The 26,763-nt window shown below is 37.7% G+C and overlaps 1 protein-coding gene across 3 annotated transcripts in view; it reads right to left on the bottom strand.

The window, feature by feature from the left end:
- The window catches only part of LOC140141303 (E3 ubiquitin-protein ligase TRIM56-like), a 66,167-nt gene that overhangs the window by 19,461 nt on the left and 19,943 nt on the right, over window positions 1-26,763 (bottom strand). Inside the window, exons 2-3 of one of the 3 annotated variants that reach the window (XM_072163127.1) lie at window positions 6,218-6,361; window positions 1,309-3,802 (exon numbers count right to left, since the gene is read on the bottom strand). The exons of 1 other annotated variant lie outside the window; for it this stretch is intronic. In XM_072163127.1, coding sequence (XP_072019228.1) covers window positions 1,890-3,791 — 1,902 coding nt within the window. In that variant the 5' untranslated portion in view covers window positions 3,792-3,802; window positions 6,218-6,361 and the 3' untranslated portion in view covers window positions 1,309-1,889. Of the gene's footprint in view, window positions 1-1,308; window positions 3,803-6,217; window positions 6,362-26,763 lie in introns of those variants that run through there. One more of the 3 variants, XM_072163128.1, reaches the window with a different exon arrangement.

The following is a 26,763-nucleotide window of genomic DNA, read 5'->3' as shown; positions in this document are numbered from 1 at the left end:
ATTTTTGCATCTGAGATTGAAATCAAAATCATAAAATCAAAATCAAACTAAATAATATGACACGCCAATTTTGACACGTATGGTGTCAATACAATTCATGCGTCTTATAACACGTTTACAGAAACTACTTCACATGGAACTGTTATTCGGACATCATAATCTTATTCTTTGAGAAATTTTAACGAAGGACAGTGGTTTTCTACAAATATTCCCCAAACCACATGCGTATTAACAAATTTGCATAGTTGGTATTCGCCCAGACCGCCCTGCACTACAAGCAGATGACACTAATCACCTGTGTATGTCTGCAATCATAAATTGAATACAATACCGCTCTTTTCAAAGATACTAATCTTACAGGTGCGAGTGATCAGCCTTTCTTTGTGGTTCAATGCATAGGTACCGCGTGAATGTTGTAGTGCAGGGCTATATATTCAAAACTGTATTCCTCTATTGCTATGGTAGTTAATCCGATTAATTACGTCACTTCTACGGCGAATTATTCACTAAATTTTTGCCAATTATAAGTTTCAATGATATCTGAATACAAGATCATACAGATTTGACATTAAGTAATGAATATTTCTTCACGAAGTGCCAAGACTCATCTGAAAGGGGTCTGCATAAACCGCACGGGATAAATATTTATTGGGGTGTTTCGGGAGATGGTGTTAAATTATGTTTGGTAGAAAATGTGCTTTCCAAAAGTTTTGTGCTCATAATGTAGTGAATTAGTCTAAAATGGCGGATTTAAGGAGACTGAATTTGTGGTGTTTTCAATAAGTGTTGATCGGAACTATAATGCACTTGTAATGTACCACTTTCTAAAGTGGGAGGAGCTTTAGAAATATGGCTCTTAAAAGTGGTACGTACTCAGAAAGTTTGAACGGCCCCCTGAGGCCAACTGTTATTAATTATTGTACACAAAGAAACAGCGTGAGGTAATTGGACATCCAGTAATCTGCGTAGCTGTGTTTGTACCGTATAGTTGACCCCAGGGGAGGCATTCAACCTGTCCGAGTACGTGCCACGCTTAAGAGCCATATTTTTAAGGTCCTCCCATTTTCAAACAATTGGTACATTGTAAGGGCATTTCAGCCATGACGAGCTCCAATTTCTGATGAAGTTTAGGAAATATCACCTCAAAACCCCAATAAATTTGATAATAATAGAACAAAATTGTGTCCCCACAAAACTCAAATTCAGCCTGGTGAAATCCACTATTTTAGGCAAAATTTGCTTTTATGAACACCCTAATGTTGACTCATTGAAAGCACATTTTCTATCAAACAAATATTTTACACCATCCCGACACACCTCAATTGATATTTATCCCGTGCGGTTTATGCAGACCCCTTCCAGACTAGTCTTGGAATTTAATGAAAAAAAAAAATCCATACTTAGTGTCAAGTCTGTACGTTGCAGCGTTTTATTGACTGCCATATTGATCAATTTTTGCAATATACCCAGCAAACACAAACATATTTTTAAACGTGTTACAATTGTGTTTTAATTTGTATCAGTCAATTCGTTTTGATAACATTTAAATGTAGGGATATAAAAAGTCATGAAAACGTTTTTAAAACGTTGTATATGAAAAACACTGCAATATTTTAAATTTTCCCACTTTTTTTTCTGCTTCGGAACCAAATTTTGCAATATTCTTAATGCAAACTGGGGGAAACGGTAACACGCAAAATCACAATTACATTTTTTTTTACTGATAAAAGTGTAATTTTCTCTTTCTCTCCTTTTCTTCCTTCCTCTATTGCTTTGTTTCGTTAATTTCTTTCCATGTTCCTGTTTCTTTTACCCTTAATTTCCACATTTTCATTCTGCCTCCTTTGCATGCAGCTCCATTCATTCAAAACGTAATGTAATATGTATGACTACTTCTGTAGTTTGAATATCTTCATTCGGTTAGTTTCTACAACAACCAATGTTTCTTCGTCATCCATCAATGTCAAACCTGTTGGGTTGCTTACATCCTTGGTGACGCAACCAATATAAGCACCTGTTTCAGCTGAGTAGCAATAGATAACACCTGATGAATTGTTAGATATGTAGATTTCATTTGTTGAAGTGCAACACATGCCATATGGACTCCACCCTGAACCTGGTGGAGGTTTAAGGGTCTGGAGATGAACTCCGTTTTCGTTGAGACTATGAACATCAGTGCCATAGCATCCTGATACGAAGATTTTGCCATCAAGAGATACCGAAATAAACAAAGGCTTAATGCGGACTTTGAAGCTTGTGATGTGCGTCCCATCTAGATGATGCTTGCTGATGTATTTTTGGGTAGTCTCACCCACCAGTAGATTGTTGTAGTTGTCCATTGCTAAGCCATAATGCGCTGTATCTTGAGCATCAGATGACACATTGTCAGGTGATTTGGTTGGGAATTGACGCTTCTTGTTTCCTTTCCGATCATAGATATTAACAGACGCTGTTTGGTTGGTTACAAAGAGTGTGCCATCTGAGCTAACTACGACATTAAATGCCCCCCTGGACACCTCAGTTGAAGATTTGAATTGCCCATCCTTCTTAAATATCTTGACTGCCGAATCTTCCTTATCCGCAACTGCAATATCTCCTTCCTGTGTTATCGCAACACCACGTCCATATTTCAGCTTCTCAGCCCAAACATCGCCAAATGATCTATCCAATTTCCAAACACCAACCCCTTCTTTGCTTTGCTTGACTAGCACGGAGCCCAGCCTTTGAGCAGTTTCCTGGCCAATGTGAGCTGATTTGAAGTGAACTGCTGCTTTCTGTTTATCAACAGATGCCAGTTTTACATCCCGTAGCTCCGCCAGGTTTGTCTTCAGTGATGTGTAGATTAGAGCCAAATCATAATCAGATCCCGTCTTCACCACTTCGTTTGCCATCTGTAATGCCGTTTGGAGTCGTGTTTGTTGAATCATAACTTCATCTTTTTGAGCATCAAGATGTTTTTGTCTGACAGATGCAACTTTCGTCAACTCTCCCTTCAGTTGGTTTCTACTGTCTTCTAATAATTTCATAGCCTCGTTGAAAGATTCATCTATTCCAGCTTCTGCTGTGGCAGTATTTTTGACAAGTTGGTCTGCGACACTGTCAATTTCTTTCAGCGCATCGTATGTTTTTATTTTGATTGCGTCACATCCCTGTATGAGTTGTTCAATTTCCTTCTTGTGCCCCTTTGACGCGCTCTCCAGGTTCACTAGATTATGACTCGATGTAGGATGGTCTACTACAGTGCAGTCACGACAAGTCAACACCCCACACGTTTCACAGTAGAAGCGCACGACCTGTTCTTCATGGATCTTGCAATACTGCTTCTGAGACAGATTCCTAATATCTACCTTCCCTGACTTTAGATCTTCACATGGAATGACGTTATGACTACTAAAGGTTTTGAGCTTACTATGCATAGCAATACAACCCCCACATATGAAACCCCCACACCCAGAACAATATCCTTCAACTCGTTCATCAACAGCTCCACAGCTTGCACAAGGCACCACAGTATCTCTTGATTGAATCGTCATTGCAGTAGCCTGTCTATCCTTCAGCGTGTTGATAAAGAAGTTCGTTCTGAAAGCTTTAACACCATCAGCTGGTATGGAAAAATCTTGGACGCAAACTGGACATCTTATTGTGTCTTTTTTACCTTCAGCCCACTGAGTAAGACATTTCAAGCAAAATGTATGTAGACATGGTAAAGCTTTAGGTTCTTCAATCGTACACAGACAGATTCCACATTCAGTGAGGTCCTTGTTGTTTGATGTAGGTTTGGATTCTGCCATGATGACACAACCTTAAATAACAAATGAAAAACAAAAAGGAACCATTATTTGGAGGCATATGACTAAGGGAACGTTCATAAATACCTTGGTGGGGGGGGGGGGCTGGAAAATTTGTAGGGGGGGTCAAAAACGTTTTGACCTTCCAAAAATTGGGGGTCAAAAAGTTTTTGACATGGCAAAAGGGGGGTCAAGAAAGTTTTGACACCCATAAAGGGGGGGGGGGTCTAAAAAGTTAAATACAAATTTGACACAATAAAGCCATTGACAAAATTGTCACAATAAAGCCATTTTCATTGTCACAATAAAGCCATTTTCAACCCGATCAATAAAGCCATTTTCATCCCGATCATAGGCATAAATAGAGTAAAATACAAAATGTTTGCGCGCTACGCGCGCAGTAAAGCATTATTTTAAAGCTCCGGTATACTAGTATATGTATGTAAAGCAACTGCAATTGTTTTTCGTCTGTGCCCAAAAATTTCATTTGCCCCCCCCCCCCACACACACACCAAGAAAGCTGGATACACCCCTGATACATCCGTGCAATAACTTTTGAGACCTTATTTGAAAGCAATTTATTTATATTTGATGATGTCCTGACAATTTAGGCCTATTAGATATAAGGCCTGTAAGAGTGACACTGATAAATGATAAATTTATTGCGGATCTGTTTGCTTGAATTTGTAACAAGGTTGAAACTGTACTAGTAAAATAAAGCATTACCTATAGTGGAAACAAGAGTGGAGTATTTTAAGTACTAGTATACCTTCATTATGTGTGTGTGTGGGGGGGGGGTAAAAGTTTGGGTGTTTACAAAAGGGGGGGTCAAAAAAGTTTTCAGTCCATAAAGAGGGGGGGTTCTAAAAGTTTAACATACAGACAGAGGGGGGGGGGGTCAAAAAAGTTTTGACATACCGAAATCAAAATTTTCCAGCCCCCCCTACCAAAGTATTTATGAACGTTCCCTAATGTGGAGTGAATGTGTAAATTGGTCAGCACCCAAAAAAATGTAAGTTTTCTTAATGTTTTTCTTGCTCCTTATTTTTGCCTATTATTTCTAAACACATCAAAAGAAATAAGTCCCCCTCTGAACATGTCGTCATAACATTGTAAGGTTTCGTTTTGTACCAATAAAACTAACTTTGAAATAATGACTGTTTACTAAGTGCTGTGTGAAAATGAGAGATTTCCATGACTTCAGGGCTGAATGAGCCTAAATTGAAGGCAAAAACTGCCCTTTTCAAAAGTCACAAAGTAGGCCTATGCTTGTCACAAAAGTTGATTCATGGCTTGTTACTAATGGAAAACCCCATGTGCTTGAGTGCAGTTTACAATCCTCACCAAGTGTTACTGTAATGTGTATCGATTCTTGATCATTCAGCCATGCAAATCCCCTTGGCGCAGAGTTCAGCACAGTGAGTTGTAAGATGGCCAGTTCCATACCTTGTCCCAATACGCCTTGCAGTTAACAAGCATAGGCTTACTTTGTGACTTTTGGAAAGGGCATTTTTTGTCTTCAATTTGGGTTCATTCAGCCATGAAGTCATGGACATCTTTCATTTTCACAAAACACTTAGTAAACAATCATATAATTATTTCTAAGTAAGTTTTATTGGTACAAAGTTTTACTTTACGATGTTATGACGAAATTTTCAGAGGGGGACTTATTTCTTTTGATGTGTTTATTTCATTATTGCCGATTTTCTACATGTTCATACTGCACACTGTGAAACTTTCAGAAAATTTGAAAGGAAATGGCCTTTATATTAATAAAAATTGAGGTTATCGCATCCTAATAAAAAGGGGACATTCTCCATATGCTTTCATGTAAACACCATTTATAGAAAAAAGGTCTTCAGATTTATAAACGCCCCACCATTCTTTTATACCCAAGTTTTGCATACGATGTAGATTCAACATCTGGATTGTAATGCAAGTGTTGTCTTCGCTGCTCTTCTAAATTCAGTTATATATGAAGAGCTTTGTTGCAAAACCCCTTGCCCAATTTTGAGAACACATTAAAAATCATCAAAAAGATCACTGATATAATTATGGGGGTTTACAACAAAAGTAGTTTTTAGTGGGATGCTTGGGTAGGATGAGCATCCCGCCAAAAACTGCTTTTGTTGAAAACCCCCTTATATCAGTGATTTTTTTCATGACTTTTTGATGTGTTCTCAAAATTGGGCAAGTGGGTGTAAGGGGTTTTGCAACAAAGCTCTTCATATATCCATCCCCCGGATCCATCCTGAGCATGCAAGGTGGGTGCATAATGTAAACATACGGTCGGTAACATGGTAACTAATCTCAAAGCAATCATGTATTCAATACGTGATTTATTCTGTATCACTTAAGAATTCAAACGACAGGAGAAAGATTTCACATTGACTAAATATTATAATTGATTGAATATTTGTTGCTCTCACCTTTGAAAATTCAGATGTCACTTGATTCCAATTGTACACAAACCACAAGGATAACATAGGTTTGATGCTGGAAGTAAAACAGCGCAGGTACAAACAAAATATACCTTCTTGTTGAAGATATCTTCATGCAGTAGTTGTACACATCTACAGAAACAACAATATATTTTGTTAATTGCTTACTCATCTTTGAAATAAACTGGGTTATAGTGGACAATGGGCATCCCTTTTGTGTTGAGGGTAATGTTATTAAATATAATGCATTGATCAATGATGAGTAGAGTCTATATTACCGCACAGTGGCACAAACAGTACTCATGGTTATGTTGTGGGTTCGAACCCCAGCGGTACCATCATGTTGTGACGAGAGCATTAACCTCTAGGTGGCAAAAGTTTATGTAAACATATTCTTGTTTAAAGGCTCTGGCACATCGTTAAAAGGTTGCGGGTTCCAAGCCCAGCAGTGACATTGTGTTGTGTTGTGACAAGGACTTGACATATATAGCAAAACCCAATGTAGAGAAATGTGTGTTCTTTTTGCAGACAATGTGTTCTTTTTGCAGACAATAGGCCTATCAACGCAATCGATTAATGTTCAAAATATCACAAAACAACCTACAGACTGAAAATAGTAAATAAATGGTTCTGTTGATGCGGCTCATATCTAAATATATGTGATTTTATAACATTTCATAATTTTGATATCATTTAAGAAAATACAATTCAAGCTTTTAAAGGAGTATTTCGTGATCCTAGCATCCTCTTTTTATGACATTTTTCAGTACATATCCACGAAAAAAGCATATTCCCAAAATTTCAGTCGATTCCGATTTTGCGTTTGCGAGTTATGCATGATTATGTGTATTACACTGCTCCATAGACAATACGTTGTAATTTCGTTCTGGTGCACCAGAACGAAATTCAAATTTCGCGTTATCTTTGCTAAACGAATTAATCTGCAAGAAATATTTTGTACATAAACATTATGTAGCCAGAGTATTCCAGTGATATAAAAATCTCAACTTTTTTTGAGAAAAGTGGGGGATGAGGCTGTGGATCACGAAATGCCCTTTTAAGATATTGTCACATCATGTGGCAGAAAACAAGCTTACTTTGCATTATTTTTGCAATGGATTTTATTTTGTGGCAAGTTACGTGGACATCATATCAAACCAAACGAATCCATGTGTAGGGACTATAAGTTTCACATGCAAGATATTGGTTGATATCAATATATCACATCCCAGCAAACACAAAAATGTTTTTAAAACGTTTTAAATAATTTATATTATATTTTGGGTTTTGGTTTAGGTAAAAACGTTTTAATAACATTAAAAGTCGGGTTATATAAAGGTCATGGAAACGTTTTAAAACGTTTTGTATGAAAATACACTACAACAATATTTTAAAAATGTTTTAAAAATGTTATTGTAAAATATTTGTTACAAACATTTTTGCCAAATATTTTGTCAACACATAAATAACATTATGTTAGAATATTTGCAGTAGGTTATCAACATATGTTTTTGAATGTTATGAAAACGTTTTATACCTTTTATGCACCCTTTATATAACCCGACATTTAAACGTTTTCTGACAACCTTTTCTAACCTTTTGCGAATGATGTCGAAAACGTTTTTTGCTTGCTGGGATGGTTGGTGTGCACAGTGACATTTAGTTTATATAATGCGTTATTTGCCCACTTGTTACCAATTGTCGCTTTGAGAGTCATTGACCACCATTGACTTGGTCACATTATCATATTATTGTTGCATAGAATACAACCTGCAAATGTTGTGTAAACAAATTAATAGTAAAAATTGTAATTGTGTCATCCTTATAGGATCCACAACTTTAAATACATTCCCCCAAACATGTTTTGAAATAAATCAATCTAATTTTCTTTCCAAATGTCAAAATGCATGTGTATAGCCTTATTTTTGTACACATCTGGTTCTGGACCATTTTACACAAATGATTCATAACATCACACTTTATGCATTCAATCACAACTTGGTTTAATTGTGTGGAAAAACAGAGGCCCTTTTAAAAGTTGCATCTGAGTCAATAGGAGTCAACTCCCAAACAATACAGGTCTAATTCACGCGTTTGTTTAGGAAAGTTGACGCCTATCGACTCAGGTGCAACTTAGTGGCGTAAGAGGCGGGAATCACTTAGTCCTTTCTCCTTACCCCAAAGGCTAGAGCAAATTGTACCATCCACAAAGGATTGTCAAGATGCAGGTCTTACAAAAGGACATTTCCTGAAAGACTTCTAAGTTTGTAAAAATTGACTATAAGTTGTGCCATCTTGACATAGACCAGGGATGGAACATCGATACTGCAGGTCATAACCCTATATTCCTATTAATTATGGGGTCATTGTTGAGTTCTGTCGGGAAGATAATTTAAAACAAACTTTTAAAATGGCCTCTTGATAAATGAAGCTATAAAATAATAAATTGGTCAGATGTGTAGGCCTACAACAAATAATACAGCATAGATTTTTTTTATTCTTATGTTTTCTATTATAGTGCTGTGTTTTGGTGCTGTGTTTGAAAATTCAGCATGATTCTTTTTAAATTCCTATGTTTTATAAAAATTAATGCCTTATTTCCAACAGAACCAAAATACAGCACTATAATACAAAACATAAGAATTAAAAATTCCAAGATGTATTTCCAAATACAGCACCAAAACACAGCACTATAATAGGAAACATAAGAATTAAAAAAATCTATCCTGCATTCATACAAACACAGCACTATAGGCCTAAATACAAAACATAATAAAAAAAATTCAAGATGTATTTCCAAACACAGCACTTTAATAGAAAATATAAGAATGAAAAACTCAATGATGCACCAAAACAGAGCATAAAACACAAGAATTAAAAAATTCCATACTGTATCAATTCCAAACACAGCACCAAAACACAGCACTATTATATAATAGAAAACATAGCACGATATATTTGCTGTGTTTTAGTGCTATATGTTCGTAAACACAACACATTTTTCTGTCCCTAAATCTTGCAGCACATGGATTTCTTTCCCCCATGCATTGGGAAACTATAAGTTGTGGATCCGTTGTCTAGCTAGACATGGAATTTAATATCCGAGTGTATATTATAAAACATGTAGTAGGAGACACACCGACATCGCCTGGCTAATAATTATTTGGTGCAGCAGAGACATTAAAATGAATACACAGGATCGATACACGTGAATTGCTATGCACGATTTTGATATCAGACGAAAATCTTCGGATACTGGGTTAGAAAATGATGAATATCTCCCGTAAATGATTTTTTCCTAAGAAACCAGATGTGGTCTCATACACTTGAAAATACGTGTTGAACAGATATGATAGTCGTTAGCGTGCGCTTTGAAAATTGGCCGTGCGTCTTGAACTCAAAATTTGACCAAAACTCTAATTTTATATTGCGTTGGTCCTGTATGGACTACAGCGCGCAGCAGGCTATAGCGGCACTCACTCAAGTGGAGACAGTTAAACCATTGACCGCAATGTCGTATACAAGCTTACTCACACAGCGAGAAATCAATTACCCCGTCTATTGTCCCCTATTGTCATAGCCTTAGTCAGGTCACTTCACTAATTAGGCATCTCATAAGGTCCGAATAAAATGGTTATGGGTGGCTGTGGATTCAACCTACCATGGCGATTTCTACCATGAAGATCACACCACTCCACGCCATACATAAATTCTGCCAGTCACATTTCCCCAATATGAAATTTTTTAAAAGTAAAATTTTAATTTTAATTTTACTTCATTAAAGTTTGGCGGAGGCGGGGTTCGAACTCACGGCGGTGGACTGCTTTGGATACACTATGAACCCAGCGCCTTAGACCACTCGGCCACTTGTCTTCTTGGAATTCATTTGAAACTTATTTGAAGATATAATCGCAACTTCAACATAGGCCTACCACGTGACAAGCAAAGGCAGAAAACGTACCATATTTTGGAATTTTATTTGCCTAAAAACATTTATGTGTATTATTAGCGATCAATTATTGTTAACTGCGTGTTTTATACAAAAAAAATCCAATAATAAACATGATAACTGGGCGTCTGTATGGACAATACATTAGGCTAATGGAACTCGATTGTTAGTTTCCTATTGACCTCCCGCATCACCTTTTCAATTTGACAAAAACTTTCATTATTTTTTATAAAAAAGTCAATTATCTGAAAATTGAGATGGAACTAATCAAAATTGATATTCTCAAAATGTCTGACATACCCTGCTGATCATAATCAGCAGTTTTTCTTAGTTGTAGGGGTAGAGGATGTGGTAAATAATGGAAATTTACGGATTACCTCATCATGTTTCTGGTGATTACAAAAATTGCAAATTTCTTTTCATTTTAATTAATTAAAAAAAATCTTTTCTCAATCTGTTGCAAAATGTCTGTAATGATGATCTAAGCATTAATACCTGTTTTGAAATGGTCTTTCATCAACAATATATACTTTGGTACTGGTGGGGTACCTAAATTTGGAGAAAGCTGTTCATAAAATCATTGATTTTGTTGACATAATGGATAATGAAAAGAGACCGAATAATGAATAATGAAATAGCGACCTCGTCCTTTTTTTCACACATCCAATCGGAAACTAATAATTGAGTTCCATTGGCCTTATATCGATTTTGACACGTGCTTGTGTCTCAGTACATTTCCATTGTCAGTAAAATACTATAGAGGAAAACCTACCATTTTCTTGTATACACGTTCGATGTTTTTATCAATTACATAAAAAATCCATTTTAGACCCCAAATGTTTTTTTCAGGAAATGAAAGATTAGATTACCATAAAAACGAAACAGTAATCTTTTGCCGGGTCTAATGTAATATTCACATAGGATTTTCAACGTTTTTTCTATCCTTATTTTTGCTCAATTAAAAAAATATTTTGGCGTATATAAAATTGAAATAAAATTCTCTGCTTCTTAAACGACATCAAATGTGGCACAATTGGGTATCACGAATCGTTATATATGATGTGCAGTTAATATTCATATTTTCTTTTATACAGAGCTAAGGATGCTTCAGTTTTGACAGGAAAAATATTTTCTTGAAAACCCTCTCACTCGGTTATTTAAAAAAGGTAACCACGCTTCCCTAGAATGTGCAATAAATTAGCATTAAAATTTTTCTTATTCTAACAGCAAGCGTTTCTAGAATGTATTATGGCGAAATGTGGTGTACATGAAGATCGACACTGCTATATACCGGTAGTCTCATGCTGTACGTCATTATGTTAATATGAATATTAATGAGTAATATCAGGGCCACTTTCGGGACAGCCAGTGGCATATTAAACCACTCTCGCACCACTGGCACCGGGCAGTACAGTATGGCGCGCGATGGCTGTGGTGTGGGTTTTTCTGGCTGGGTATTTTGGTTAGAAATAAGAACAATAGTTCATAATATTACAAGGTAATTGGTAGAGACAATTAAAAGAGTTGACACGATATTTTTCTCCTTCGCTGCTCGCTCGCACGTACAATGAGCAGTTGGCATGAAGTGCCGCTATGGTATGAGGCATCACACGTACGTGGTATAGGCTACAGTAGGTATACTACGTAAAACCCTGCAGCTGACCCTGGTAAAACCAAAACCCAGTAAATGTGATCGGGCGGGGCCCAGAAATATTCTTGACATTTATCTTACTAAGGGAGCGATCGTTATTTATGGCAGGGGGGGAATGGGTAAATTTAGGGGGAACATGAAATTTTTTTGTGGTCTTGAGGGGGAACCTGAAATTTTTAGTTGAACCAGGAGGGGGATTGTTAAATTTTAAATGGAGAAAATTGGGAAAACAAGGGGGAACGCGAAAATTTTGAGCGGACGGGAGGGGGGAACGCGAAATTTTTTGTCGATATTTTTGCCAAAACACCCATTCCCCCCCCTGCCGTAAATAACGATCGGTCCCTAATATAGGTCAACTGACATGTTTGGTGATAGGCCCTAATAGGGGTGTAGTAAAATTTTGTGGAAACAATGAAATTGCAACTGAATATGGCTCAAATTTTTTCTATGATCACTGCACTGAACTAATGCAAGAGAAGACCAATAAGGGACGCACCATAAGATATAAAGGGGGGAGGGGGCTTGATAGTTTTATGGAAAAAAATGTCTCGCCATCTGAGCAAAGAAAAGATATAACGTCAAGGGTAGAAAAAAATCACAGTTTGATTAAGGAAAATTGACGTCCTATAGGCCTATTATTAATAGTTTGTCTTAAAATTGGATTTGAATTTGTTCCAGCATGTAGGCCTACAGTTTGATGCGGACACTCAGTGCACTGGTGCGGGCCTACTGTAGGCCCTACTGGGTTTGGATGTGAGGATGTGAGCATGAATGATGATGTGTGTTATGTGTCATCACTGTCATGTGAGTAACTGATAGGCCTAGATGTTTACGCACAGAATTATATATTTTTCGTGAGAAAATTAGTAAGAAAATATCATGGATCTCCTTTGATATTTCTGCGCAAAAAAATCACTAGGCCTATTTTTTAAAACCTAAAGATAATGCTTTTTACGGCACATGAGAATTTAGGTGCTATATAAAACGTTAAAATGGTAAAAATATAGACTTAGGCGGCCTAGGCCTATTAATAGGTATGTCACAGTGGCTGCACAATAATTCTGTCATACTGTGCACGCATACATAACAGTGAATCAAAAAGCGCGCGGATCAAAGTTGGCCAATTTTTGAAAACATACATGTCAAAACACGATTTCCTCGTTATGTTTCATTGATCACAATAATTTGTCTTTTTAATATATGGTAGGTGAAACATTTCCTAAATCATTATCAACTCCGCCGAAATTAAACACTGCCTAGTTTAAGAGTTAAGACCTGTTTTATGAATTTTTTTAGATCGTCCATAAATCAATAAGTATAGGTCTCTCGAAATAGAGGACCTAGTACCACCGGTCTGAAATACCAGTGTTTGTTATCATGTATTTTTTTTCCTTGGACAATGAGTGAAACACTTCCCTATACCAATTGAAAACTCGGTGCACTTAGGCAATTAACTGCAGTTTCTTTATTCAACATCACAGCAGGTTCATATTTGACAAAATCATGCTGTATGAATAAAACATAAATAAAACATTGAAAAAGTAAAAATTACATATGCCTAATTAACATAAGAATGGCATAAATATATAATTAGATGTAATTAGCTAATTTGCATAATTAATGACTTTTTGTGTATTTTTTGTTACCAAATGAAAGAACTTTAAGTACTTATGTGTGCAAAAAAAACCGCATCCTCATATCATGTACGGTTCTCTGTTGGCATTATTTTTGCATATTAATTACTTGGACTTAGTCAATTTTGAAGCTTTTATTTGTCTGCAGATTGGTCAAAATGGCTAAAATTGTATATTTGGTGGATTTATTACATTTATTCGAGCATAGATTTTTTAATCTTGTTTTCTTTAACGAAGTCCGGAAAGATATGCAATTAATCTGTGATACTTAAATCAATGCTACCTTTTCAAGTAAGTGTCCGAATAAGCATTACAAATCCAAAAAATTACCATTTTGCCATTTATAGCAATTTGTGGCAGGTTTTCACCCGATTTCCGGGTATCTTCAAGTTGACGTTACATCACTTTGCATTATCCGATTTCAATTCTGTTTTTGTTTTTTGAAGCATTCATAACGATGATTCAATTAAAAGCGTCAAATAACATGTTTCTGCTGCGCTTATTTTTGGGGTGATATACCTACTATTAAACAACATAAAGTTGTTTAACCAATCCAAACAAAATAGAGAACTTAACGATGAAAACAAAAAATTGAGTCTCATGTTAATGAAAAAAACTTGCTTCACCATGGTGTTAAAAAAACCCACAAAATTGCTTCACCAAGGTGTTAAAATAATGCTTCACCGAGGTGCTAAACAAATGGACCCAACTACCCTACCCAGTCGACAGTCCCCCATTGATATCTATCGGTGCGTCCCTAACTGTCGTGTATTAAACAGGCTCTGTCGTGTAACTTGTTTTTCGCGTAGACGTTCAAGGCCGTGTCAGTATGTGGGTGTTGCCACATTGAAGTAGTTAAAAATAAAATGAAACTAGTTTTCCTCTTTGAAATCGAAATGCTATTTTCAGTACCCGGTCATTTTTCTACGAATGTTATTTCATTATTCTATAAAACTGCCTATACACTGAAAATATACTTTAGTCAATTGACAAATAAAAAATTGTCATACGGCATGTCTAAAACGACAAACTATAATTTGTCATGCAATTTGTCATTCATATGCACGACAAACTATAATTTGTCATGAACATGCACCGTATGACTAATTTTGATTTGTCATGCAAAAAGTGTCTAAAACGACAAATTTCTGAAATAATTTGTCATGCAAGAAAATTAATTTGTCATGCATGAAAATTAATTTGTCATGATGAAAAAATAACTTGTAATGCTTGCTTGTTTAATTTGTCACTTAACAAATTAGTGACAGTGATTTGCCACCACGCCGCCATTATCAGCATAATGATAGGCCTACATGCAATAAGCATGCAGATGATTATTCATGAATCCGTTCGTGAAATTCGTCATCTGATCTATAGCTAGGACAGGAACGAATTTGTTTTTTTTTGCCATGTTTCAACTGTAATAATTTGCACAGTGACTTTTGTGCACGGTAAGCTTAAGTGCAGTACGGTGTGCATGTGTGGTGCCGTACATCAATCATCGTGTCAATGTTTTCACTGATGGTTTGGTCCAAAATTTCAGCCTTAGTTGTCACATTTACAGTGCACAAAAGTCACTGTGCAAAATATTACAATTGAAACATGGCAAAAAACAAATTCTTACCTGTCCAAGCTATAGATCAGATGACAAATTTCACGAACCGGGATTCACGTATATCGTCTGCATGCTCATGTATGCTGGTAATGGCGACGCGGTGTCTTGCACGTAGGCTCGGAAACCCGTTGCTTCTAGCTAATTCGTCAATGGAACTTGTCAGCTATAAAATTTAATTAGTCGTGTTCAACAAAGTTTGTCGGCACGATTCGTCATACGATGTATTAACTTGTCAATTCTTCATCTCCTGACGAACTGGATTCGTCATGACCAATACATATTGTTCACGCAGATTTGTCAATCATTAAAATTTGTCAATCACTAATTTTGATTCGTCATGCGAATGAAATGATTTGTCTGGTAGTTTGTACAATTTGTCGAATAGATGTGATTATAGTCAAACGACAAATTACCTTGAATGACAAATTTATATCCCCTGTTTGACAAATTTTTCATCGAATTTGACTAATTGTAATTTTCAGTGTAGGGCCTACCACCGGCATATACAAGATTAAACAAACAAATATTTTAAATAATAGACCTAACAATAAGAGCTCACAGACTCACTGGTAGTCTCGGGTTGTTTGTGAAGAAGACATTGCTAGGCAGTGAAGACGACTGATGTCGACTGTCTCATGATAATCTTCATAATTACTGTTTATAAAGAAGCCCCTCTCACTATATTTAAAGATAAAGAAAAACCCCTTTATTTTATTGATAATAAAATGTTAAACTCTCCGGTAGTCTCATGTCTAAACTAAATGAATCCCTCTATGCACACAGATATATCACGGACATGATAAAAAGACCCACTATCGCCCGGTAGTCTCATGTTTATGACAAAAATATAAAACGGACATGAGAGAATGTTAAATGTTAATGAAAAAAATATCACGGATATGATAGGACACGGTTGTTTGATGTATATAGAATTAGCTTCATTATTAACTAAATACAAACTATAGATGGCGCTATTTATCCCAAATCATATTTCTTTATTTGCAAGAGGTAGGTGATTAATACTGCCATTAAAACAGCCGGAATAGCTGCAACAAGCAACATGTAAATTTTATAAACATATTTTATCAAACAATAAAAGGAATTATTTGTATCAAGTTGAAAGCTTGAAAGAGTAATTTCCAGTAACTAAATAGCGCCACCAATTTTGTCATTAATAGGCACATTTTACATCCGGAAAAGCTTTTAAAAATGCTATAAAAGTGAATAATTTTGTAAAAGAGGGCAAATTAAAGTTGCGAATGACTCAAAAGCATTTGTATTCATTAGCATGATATCGCATTTAGCTGCTTAAGCCTAAAATTTGGTTGTACATTATGTTTTGTTTGAAAAACTAATAAATGATCCCTTCAAACAACCGTGAGGAAGACCCCCCTATAATCGCCCGGTAGTCTCATGTCAATGAAATAAATATCACGGATATGATATGCAGACCCCCTATGTCGACCGGTAGTCTCATGTTAATAAAAACAATCACGAACATGATAGAAAGCCCCCCTATATCGTCCGGTAGTTTAATGTTAATGAAAAACATATCACGGATATGATAGGAAGACCCCCTATATCGCCCGGTAGTCTCATGTCAATCAAATAAATATCACGGATATGATAGGAAGACCCCCCTATGTCGACCGGTAGTCTCATGTTAAGGGGTGGTGCAATAATTATGTGTACCCCGGGGTGAATTCTCAAAATGGTCTGCCAAAATCGCTTGCCCCCCCTTTGGCCGTGCCAAAAAAACCTTTGCCCCCCCCCCACTTTCAACGTGCCAAAAAAACTTTTCCCCCACCTTTGACGTGCCAAAAAATCTTTGCCCCCCCCCCCTTACACATGCAAGATTTTTGGGAACCTGAATTTAAAACCTTAAATTGTCTTAACATATAATGCGAGCGCAGCGAGCAGGAAATTTTGCATATTTGAACGTGTTCGTAGCGTTTTCCTACACCTTTTAGGGCATAATATAGAAACGGTGCCCAAAATATCTGTGCCAAAAATTGCTTGCCCCCCCTTTCGACCTGCCAAAATCGCTTGACCCCCCCCTTTCGACCTGCCAAAAAATGCTTGCCCCCCCCTTTTGGCCTGCCAAAAAATCTTTGCCCCCCCCTATAATTCACCCCCGGGGTATACATAATTATTGCACCACCCCTAATGAAAACAATATCACGAACATGATAGAAAGCCCCCCTATATCGCCCGGTAGTATCATGTCAATGAAATAAATATCACGGACATGATAGGAAGACCTACTATGTCGACCGGTAGTCTCATGTTAATGAAAACAATCACGAACATGATAGAAAGCCCCCTATATCGTCCGGTAGTTTAATGTTAATGAAAAAAATATCACGGATATGATAAGAAGACTCCCCATATCGCCCGGTAGTCTCATGTCAATGAAATGAATATCACGGATAGGCCTATGATATGAAGACCCCACTATATCGACCGGTAGTCTCATGTTAATAAAAACAGCACTAAAGTCACGGAAATGGTAGACCCCCCCCCCCTCCCCATATCGACCCACTGTGATATCGACCGGTAGTTTCATGTTAATGAAAAAATATACTCACGGACATGATAGAAGACCCCTATATCACCCGGTAGTCTCATGTTAATAAAAAAGACTCATCACGGACGTGATAGAAAGACCCCCTATATCGCCCGGTAGTCTCATGTCAATGAAATAAATATCACGGACATGATAGGAAGACCCACTGTGTCGACCGGTAGGTAGTCTCATGTTAATGAAAACAATATCACGAACATTTTAGAAAGTCCCCCTGTATCGTCCGGTAGTTTAATGTTAATGAAAAAAATATCACCATATGATAGGAAGACCCCCCCTATATCGCCCGGTAGTCTCCTGTCAATGAAATAAATATCACGGATATGATATGCAGACCTCCAATGTCGACCGGTAGTCTCATGTTAATAAAAACAATATCACGGAAATGGTAGAACCCCCCCTATATCGGCCGGTAGTTTCATGTTAATGAAAAAATATCACGGATATGATAGGAAGATCCCCTATATTGCCCGGTTGTCTCATGTCAATGAAATAAATATCACGGACATGATAGGAAGACCCCTATGTCGACCGGTAGTCTCATGATAATGAAAAAAATATACTCACTGACATGATAGAAGACCCCCTATATCACCCGGTAGTCTCATGTTAATAAAAAAAAATACTCACGGACGTGATAGAAAGACCCCCTATATCGCCCGGTAGTCTCATGTCAAAGAAATAAATATCACGGACATGATAGGAAGACATAGGTAGTCTCATGTTAATGAAAACAATCACGAACATGATAGAAAGCCCCCTATATCGTCCGGTAGTTTAATGTTAATGAAAAAAATATCACGGATATGATAAGAAGACCCCCCATATATCGCCCGGTAGTCTCATGTCAATGAAATAAATATCACGGATATGATATGAAGACCCCCTATATCGACCGGTAGTCTCATGTTAATAAAAACAATACTAAAGTCACGGAAATGGTAGACCCCCCCCTCCCCATATCGACCCACTGTGATATCGACCGGTAGTTTCATGTTAATGGAAAAAATATACTCACGGGCATGATAGAAGACCCCCTATATCACCCGGTGGTCTCATGTTAATAAAAAAAGACTCATCACGGACGTGATGAAAGACCCCCTATATCGCCCGGTAGTCTCATGTCAATGAAATACATATCACGGACATGATAGGAAGACCCACTATGTCGACCGGTATTTAGTCTCATGTTAATGAAAACAATATCACGAACATTTTAGAAAGCCCCCCTATATCGTCCGGTAGTTTAATGTTAATAAAAAAAATATCACGGATATGATAAGAAGACCCCCCCCTATCGCCCGGTAGTCTCATGTCAATGAAATAAATATCACGGAAATGATAGGAAGACCCACTATGTCGACCGGTAGTCTCGTGTTAATGAAACCTATATCACGAACATGATAGAAAGCCCCCCTATATCGACCGGTAGTTTCATGTTAATGAAAAAAATATCACGGATATGATAGGAAGACCCCCTATATTGCCCGGTAGTCTCATGTCAATGAAATAAATATCACGGACATGATAGGAAGACCCCCTATATCGACCGATAGTCTCATGTTAATGAAAAAATATACTCACTGACATGATAGAAGACCCCCTATATCACCCGGTAGTCTCATGTTAATAAAAAAGATACTCACGGACGTGATAGAAAGACCCCTATATCTCCCGGTAATCTCATGTCAAAGCCCCCCTATATCGCCCGGTAGTATCATGTCAATGAAATAAATATCACGGGAAGACCCGATATATCGACCGGTAGTCTCATGTTAATGAAAACAATATCACGAGCATGATAGAAAGCCCCCCCCATATCGATCGGTAGTTTCATGTTAATGAAAAAATATCACGGACATGATAGGAAGACCCGCTATGTCGACCGGTAGTCTCATGTTGATGAAAACAATATCACGAACATGATAGAAAGCCCCCCTATATCGATCGGTAGTTTCATGTTAATGAAAAAAATATCACGAACATGATAGAAAGCTCCCCCCATATCGCCCGGTAGTATCATGTCAATGAAATAAATATCACGGACATGATAGGAAGACCCGCTATGTCGACCGGTAGTCTCATGTTAATGAAAACAATATCGCGAACATGATAGAAAGCCCCCTATATCGCCCGGTAGTATCATGTCAATGAAATAAATATCACGGACATGATAGGAAGACCCGCTATGTCGACCGGTAGTCTCATGTTGATGAAAACAATATCACGAACATGATAGAAAGCCCCCCAATATCGATCGGTAGTTTAATGTTAATGAAAAAAATATCACGGACATGATAGGAAGACCCCCTATATCGACCGGTAGTCTCATGGTAATAAAAAATGTACTCACGTACATGATAGAAGACCCCCTATATCGAACGGTAGTCTCATGTTAATAGTACTCACGGACATGATAGAAAGACCCTATATCGCCCGGTAGTCTCATGTAATGAAAATAAGAGGTCCAAATCTCCCCGGTAGTCTGATGTAGTTTGTAGAAGAAGACAATATCTTTGCTAGGCAGGGTAAAAAGACATTAGGAAGCCTCCCCCACCCACCCTATATTTTAAAGATATATCACGGACATGTTAGAAAGACCCCATTATCCCGGTAGTCTCATGTTAATGAAAAAATACTCACGGACATGATAGAAAGACCAGTACATCGCCGGTAGTCTCATGAATAAATATAATCAAGGATATGATAGATGACCCCCTATATCGTCCGGTAGCTCTCATGTTAATGAAAATAAAATAACCAGACTCCGGTAGTCTCATGCCGTATGTATTAGTAAATCACTCTATGAACACAGATATATCAGGGACATGACAGAAAGACCCCCCCCCCCACATATCGCCGGTAGTCTCATGTCAATGAAAATAAATATCCCGGACATGATAGAAAGACCCCCTATATCGACCGGTAGTTTCGGACATGATAGAAAGACCCCCTATATCGACCGGTAGTTTCATGTTAATGACACGGACACTCGGACAGAAAGACCCCCTATATCGCCCGGTAGTCTCGTGTCAATGAAATAATATACTCACGGACGTGATAGAAGACCCCCGCTATTGCCCGGTAGTCTCATGTTAATAAAATAATAACGGACATGATAGCTGAAAATATCACAGACATATTAATGAAATAAAATATCACGGACATGATGGAAAGACCCCCTATATCGCCCGGTAGTCTCTTGTAATTGAAAATAAGAGGTCCAAATCTCTCCGGTAGTCTCATGTCGTGTGAAAACGAATCCTTCTATTACACAAATATATCACGGACATGATAGAAAGACTCCTATATCGCCCGCTAGTCCGGGGGTCACTCTCACACAAAAGTGCCTCCCACCCACGTCCGAACACCTCTGAAATGCACCCTTAGTGGCGAATTTTCACATAACCAAATTCCACCCCTTAATAGCGAAACACATGCAAAATCCTACCCTAAATGACGTAGCACATGCAAAAACCATACCCTAAATGGCGTCAACTAAGAAATATCTATATTGATACCATATTAAGTGGCGTAAACAGGGAAATTAGCTAATTTGATACCCAATCAGTGTGTCTTTTTGATGTTGCAGACAAATGGATACTGAAGAAAACATGCACAAAAGTAACAAGAATCAATTAAAAAGTGGTGATTTTTATCAAATTAGTGCAAACTCACTCAAACAATAATATTACTAACCCTAAACGTCTAAGGATTTGGCTGAAAAAGGACCCCTAAATGGCGATGCCTTCTGAAAAAGGACCCCTTTTTCAAAAAGACGTCGACGACGCTGTGTGGTGAAAAACATACCCTTTTTTTAGACGTTTTTCTTGGACACGGGTGCGTAGCATGTCAAGTAGTGAGTGACCCCCGGGCCGGTAGTCTCATGTCAATGAAAACAATATCACGAGCATGATAGAAAGCCCCCCCATATCGATCGGTAGTATCATGTTAATGAAAAAAATATCACGGACATGATAGGAAGACCCGCTATGTCGACCGGTAGTCTCATGTTGATGAAAACAATATCACGAACATGATAGAAAGCCCCCCCCTATATCGATCGGTAGTTTCATGTTAATGAAAAAAATATCACGAACATGATAGAAAGCCCCCCATATCGCCCGGTAGTATCATGTCAATGAAATAAATATCACGGACATGATAGGAAGACCCGCTATGTCGACCGGTAGTCTCATGTTAATGAAAACAATATCGCGAACATGATAGAAAGCCCCCCTATATCGCCCGGTAGTATCATGTCAATGAAATAAATATCACGGACATGATAGGAAGACCCGCTATGTCGACCGGTAGTCTCATGTTGATGAAAACAATATCACGAACATGATAGAAAGCCCCCCAATATCGATCGGTAGTTTAATGTTAATGAAAAAAATATCACGGACATGATAGGAAGACCCCCTATATCGACCGGTAGTCTCATGGTAATAAAAAAATGTACTCACGTACATGATAGAAGACCCCCTATATCGAACGGTAGTCTCATGTTAATAGTACTCACGGACATGATAGAAAGACCCCTATATCGCCCGGTAGTCTCATGTAATGAAAATAAGAGGTCCAAATCTCCCCGGTAGTCTGATGTAGTTTGTAGAAGAAGACAATATCTTTGCTAGGCAGGGTAAAAAGACATTAGGAAGCCTCCCCCACCCACCCTATATTTTAAAGATATATCACGGACATGTTAGAAAGACCCCATTATCCCCGGGTAGTCTCATGTTAATGAAAAAAATACTCACGGACATGATAGAAAGACCAGTACATCGCCTGGTAGTCTCATGAAAAAATATAATCAAGGATATGATAGATGACCCCCCTATATCGTCCGGTAGTCTCATGTTAATGAAAATAAAATAACCAGACTCCGGTAGTCTCATGCCGTATGTATTAGTAAATCACTCTATGAACACAGATATATCAGGGACATGACAGAAAGACCCCCCCCCCCACATATCGCCGGTAGTCTCATGTCAATGAAAATAAATATCCCGGACATGATAGAAAGACCCCTATATCGACCGGTAGTTTCGGACATGATAGAAAGACCCCTATATCGACCGGTAGTTTCATGTTAATGACACGGACACTCGGACAGAAAGACCCCTATATCGCCCGGTAGTCTCATGTCAATGAAAAAATATACTCACGGACATGATAGAAGACTCCCTATATTGCCCGGTAGTCTCATGTTAATAAAATAATAACGGACATGATAGCTGAAAATATCACAGACATATTAATGAAATAAATATCACGGACATGATGGAAAGACCCCCTATATCGCCCGGTAGTCTCTTGTAATTGAAAATAAGAGGTCCAAATCTCTCCGGTAGTCTCATGTCGTGTGAAAACGAATCCTTCTATTACACAAATATATCACGGACATGATAGAAAGACTCCTATATCGCCCGCTAGTCCGGGGGGTCACTCACACAAAAGTGCCTCCCACCCACGTCCGAACACCTCTGAAATGCACCCTTAGTGGCGAATTTTCACATAACCAAATTCCACCCTTAATAGCGAAACACATGCAAAATCCTACCCTAAATGACGTAGCACATGCAAAAACCATACCCTAAATGGCGTCAACTAAGAAATATCTATATTGATACCATATTAAGTGGCGTAAACAGGGAAATTAGCTAATTTGATACCCAATCAGTGTGTCTTTTTGATGTTGCAGACAAATGGATACTGAAGAAAACATGCACAAAAGTAACAAGAATCAATTAAAAAGTGGTGATTTTTATCAAATTAGTGCAAACTCACTCAAACAATAATATTACTAACCCTAAACGTCTAAGGATTTGGCTGAAAAAGGACCCTAAATGGCGATGCCTTCTGAAAAAGGACCCCTTTTTCAAAAAGACGTCGACGACGCTGTGTGGTGAAAAACATACCCTTTTTTTAGACGTTTTTCTTGGACACGGGTGCGTAGCATGTCAAGTAGTGAGTGACCCCCGGGCCGGTAGTCTCATGTCAATGAAATATATATATATATCACGGATATGATAGAAAGACCCACAATACTGCAAAAAAAAACACCATCACGAACATGATAGGAAGACCCTTTAGGCCTATTGACCGGTAGTCTCATGTTATGAAAACATATATATATCACGGATATGATAGAAAGACCCACAATACTGCAAAAAAAACACCATCACGAACATGATAGGAAGACCCCTTTAGGCCTATTGACCGGTAGTCTCATGTTATGAAAAAAATATCACGGACATGATAGAGAACCCCCCTATATCAACCGGTAGTCTCATGTTAATGAAAAAAATATCACGGACATGATAGGAAGACCCCCTATATCGACCGGTAGTCTCATGTTAATAAAAAAAAATGTACTCACGAACATGATAGAAGACCCCTATATCGCCCGGTAGTCTCATGTTAATTTAAAAAAAAATAGGCCAAAAACAAACAAATAAATAAATCAATCAATTAATTAATAAATTAAGTAACTAAATAAATAGGCCGTAAATAAATAAACAAATAAATAAATAAATAAATAAATAAATAAATAAATAAATAAATAAATAAATAAATAAATAAATAAATAAATAAAATCACGAGGAGTGCTATTTTGTGAATGAGGAGTGTGGTTATATGCTTAAAGTGATGTAAGCTTAGCGATTAAGGAGTGTGATAAATCGCACTCCTTATGATCATTTAAGGAGTGTGGAGGAGTGTGATTACACTCGCATACTCCAAAACTCAAAGTCTTTCAATAATGTCCGTGATATTTCTTTCATTAACATGAGACTACCGTGCGATATCGGGGGTCTTTTATCATGTCCGTGATTTTTTGTTTTCATTGGCTTGAGACTACTGGGCGATATAGCATGTATAGAGGGTCTTTCTATCATGTCCGTGATATATATGTGTGCATAGATGGACTCACTTACACACGACATGAGAGATTTGGACCTCTTATTTTCATTAACAAGAGACTACCGGGTGATATAGGGGATCTTTCCATCATGTCCGTGATATTTTTTCATTAACATGAGACTACCGGGCAATATACAAGCTGTATCAAAATGATTGGTACCCATCAGTTTTCATCGATAATGGATGAGCCTGACAGATCAAAATTCAACATAAGATCCAAATAATTTGTAAATTAATTGCAAAAACAAGTCATAAACTATACATTCTGGATATTTCAAATGTATCCAAAAGTGTATTTGGAAGAGGTAGGCTTTTCAATAAACATCAAAATTGATGGGTACCAATCATTTTGATACACCCTGTAGGGGGTCTTTCTATCATGTCCGTGATGTTTTTCATTAGCACGAGACTACCAGGTGATATAGGGTTTTTTTTCTATCATGTCCGTGGTATTTTTTTCATTGACATGAGGCTACCGGGCGATATAGGGGATCTTTTCATCATGTCCGTGATATTTTTTCATTGACATGAGACTACCGGGCGACATAGGGGTCTTTTCATCATGTCCGTGATATTTTTTTCATTGACATGAGACTACCGGGCGACATAGGGGTCTTTTCATCATGTCCGTGATATTTTTTTCATTGACATGAGACTACCGGGCGACATAGGGGATCATTCTATAATGTTCGTGATATATTTTTTTCATTGACATGAGTCTAACGGGCGAAGGGGTCTCTCTATAATGTCCGTGATATTTTTTTCTCCATTAACATGAGACTACCGGGCGATATCGGTGATCTTTCTATCGTGTGCGTGATATATTTTTCATTGACATGAGACTACCGGAGGATATCGGGGGTCTTTCAATCATGTCCGTGATATTGTTTTCATTAACATGAGACTACCGGGCGATATAGGGGTCTTTCTATCATGTCCGTGATATTTTTTCATTAACATGAGATTACCGGGCGATATAGAGGGTCTTTCTATCATGTCCGTGATATATTTTTCATTGACATGAGACTACCGGGCGATATCGGGGGTCTTTCAATCATGTCCGTGATATTGTTTTCATTGACATGAGACTACCGGGCGATATAGGGGGGTCTTTCTATCATGTCCGTGATATTTTTTTCATTAACCATGTTAACATGAGGGTACCGGGCCATATAGGGGGTCTTTCTATCATGTCCGTGATATTTTTTTCATTAACATGAGACTACCGGGTTATATCGGGGGTCTTTCTATCATGTCCGTATAATATTTTTTTCATTAACATGAGACTACAGGGCGACATAATGGGTCTTTCCATCATGTCCGTGATATTTTTTTCATTGACATGAGACTACCGGGCCGGCGATATAGGGGTATTTCTATCATGTCCGTGATATTTTTTTCATTAACATGAGACTACCGGACGATATCGGGGGTCTTTCTATCATGTCCGTGATATTGTTTTCATTGATATGAGACTACCGGGCGATATAGGGGTCTTTCTATCATGTCTGTTATATTTTTTTCATTAACATGAGACTACCGGGTTATATAGGGGGTCTTTCTATCATATCCGTATAATATTTTTTTCATTAACATGAGACTACCGGGCGACATAGGGGATCTTTCTATCATGTCCGTGATTAACATGAGACTACCGGGTTACATAGGGGGTCTTTCTATCATGTCCGTGGTATTTTTTCATTAACATGAGACTACCGGGTTATATATGGGGTCTTTCTATCATGTCCGTGATATTTTTTTCATTAACATGAGACTACCGGGCGATATAGAGGGTCTTTCTATCATGTCCGTGATGTATTTTTTCATTGACATGAGACTACCGGGCGATATCGGGGGTCTTTCTATCATGTCTGTGATATTTTTTCATTGACGTGAGACTACCAGGCGATATCGGGGGTCTTTCTGTTATGTCCGTGATATTTTTTTCATTGACATGAGACTACCGGACGATATAGGGGGCCTTTCTATCATGTCCGTGATATTTTTTTCATTAACCATGTTAACATGAAACTACTGGGCCATATAGGGGGTCTTTCTATCATGTCCGTGATATTTTTTCATTAACATGAGACTACCGGGCGATATAGAGGGTCTTTCTATCATGTCCGTGATATATTTTTTCATTGACATGAGACTACCGGGCGATATCGGTG

Source organism: Amphiura filiformis, chromosome 19 (assembly GCF_039555335.1).
Source record: "Amphiura filiformis chromosome 19, Afil_fr2py, whole genome shotgun sequence".
In the NCBI taxonomy this organism is placed as follows: domain Eukaryota; kingdom Metazoa; phylum Echinodermata; class Ophiuroidea; order Amphilepidida; family Amphiuridae; genus Amphiura; species Amphiura filiformis.
This window is presented reverse-complemented; position numbering and strand designations above follow the sequence as displayed.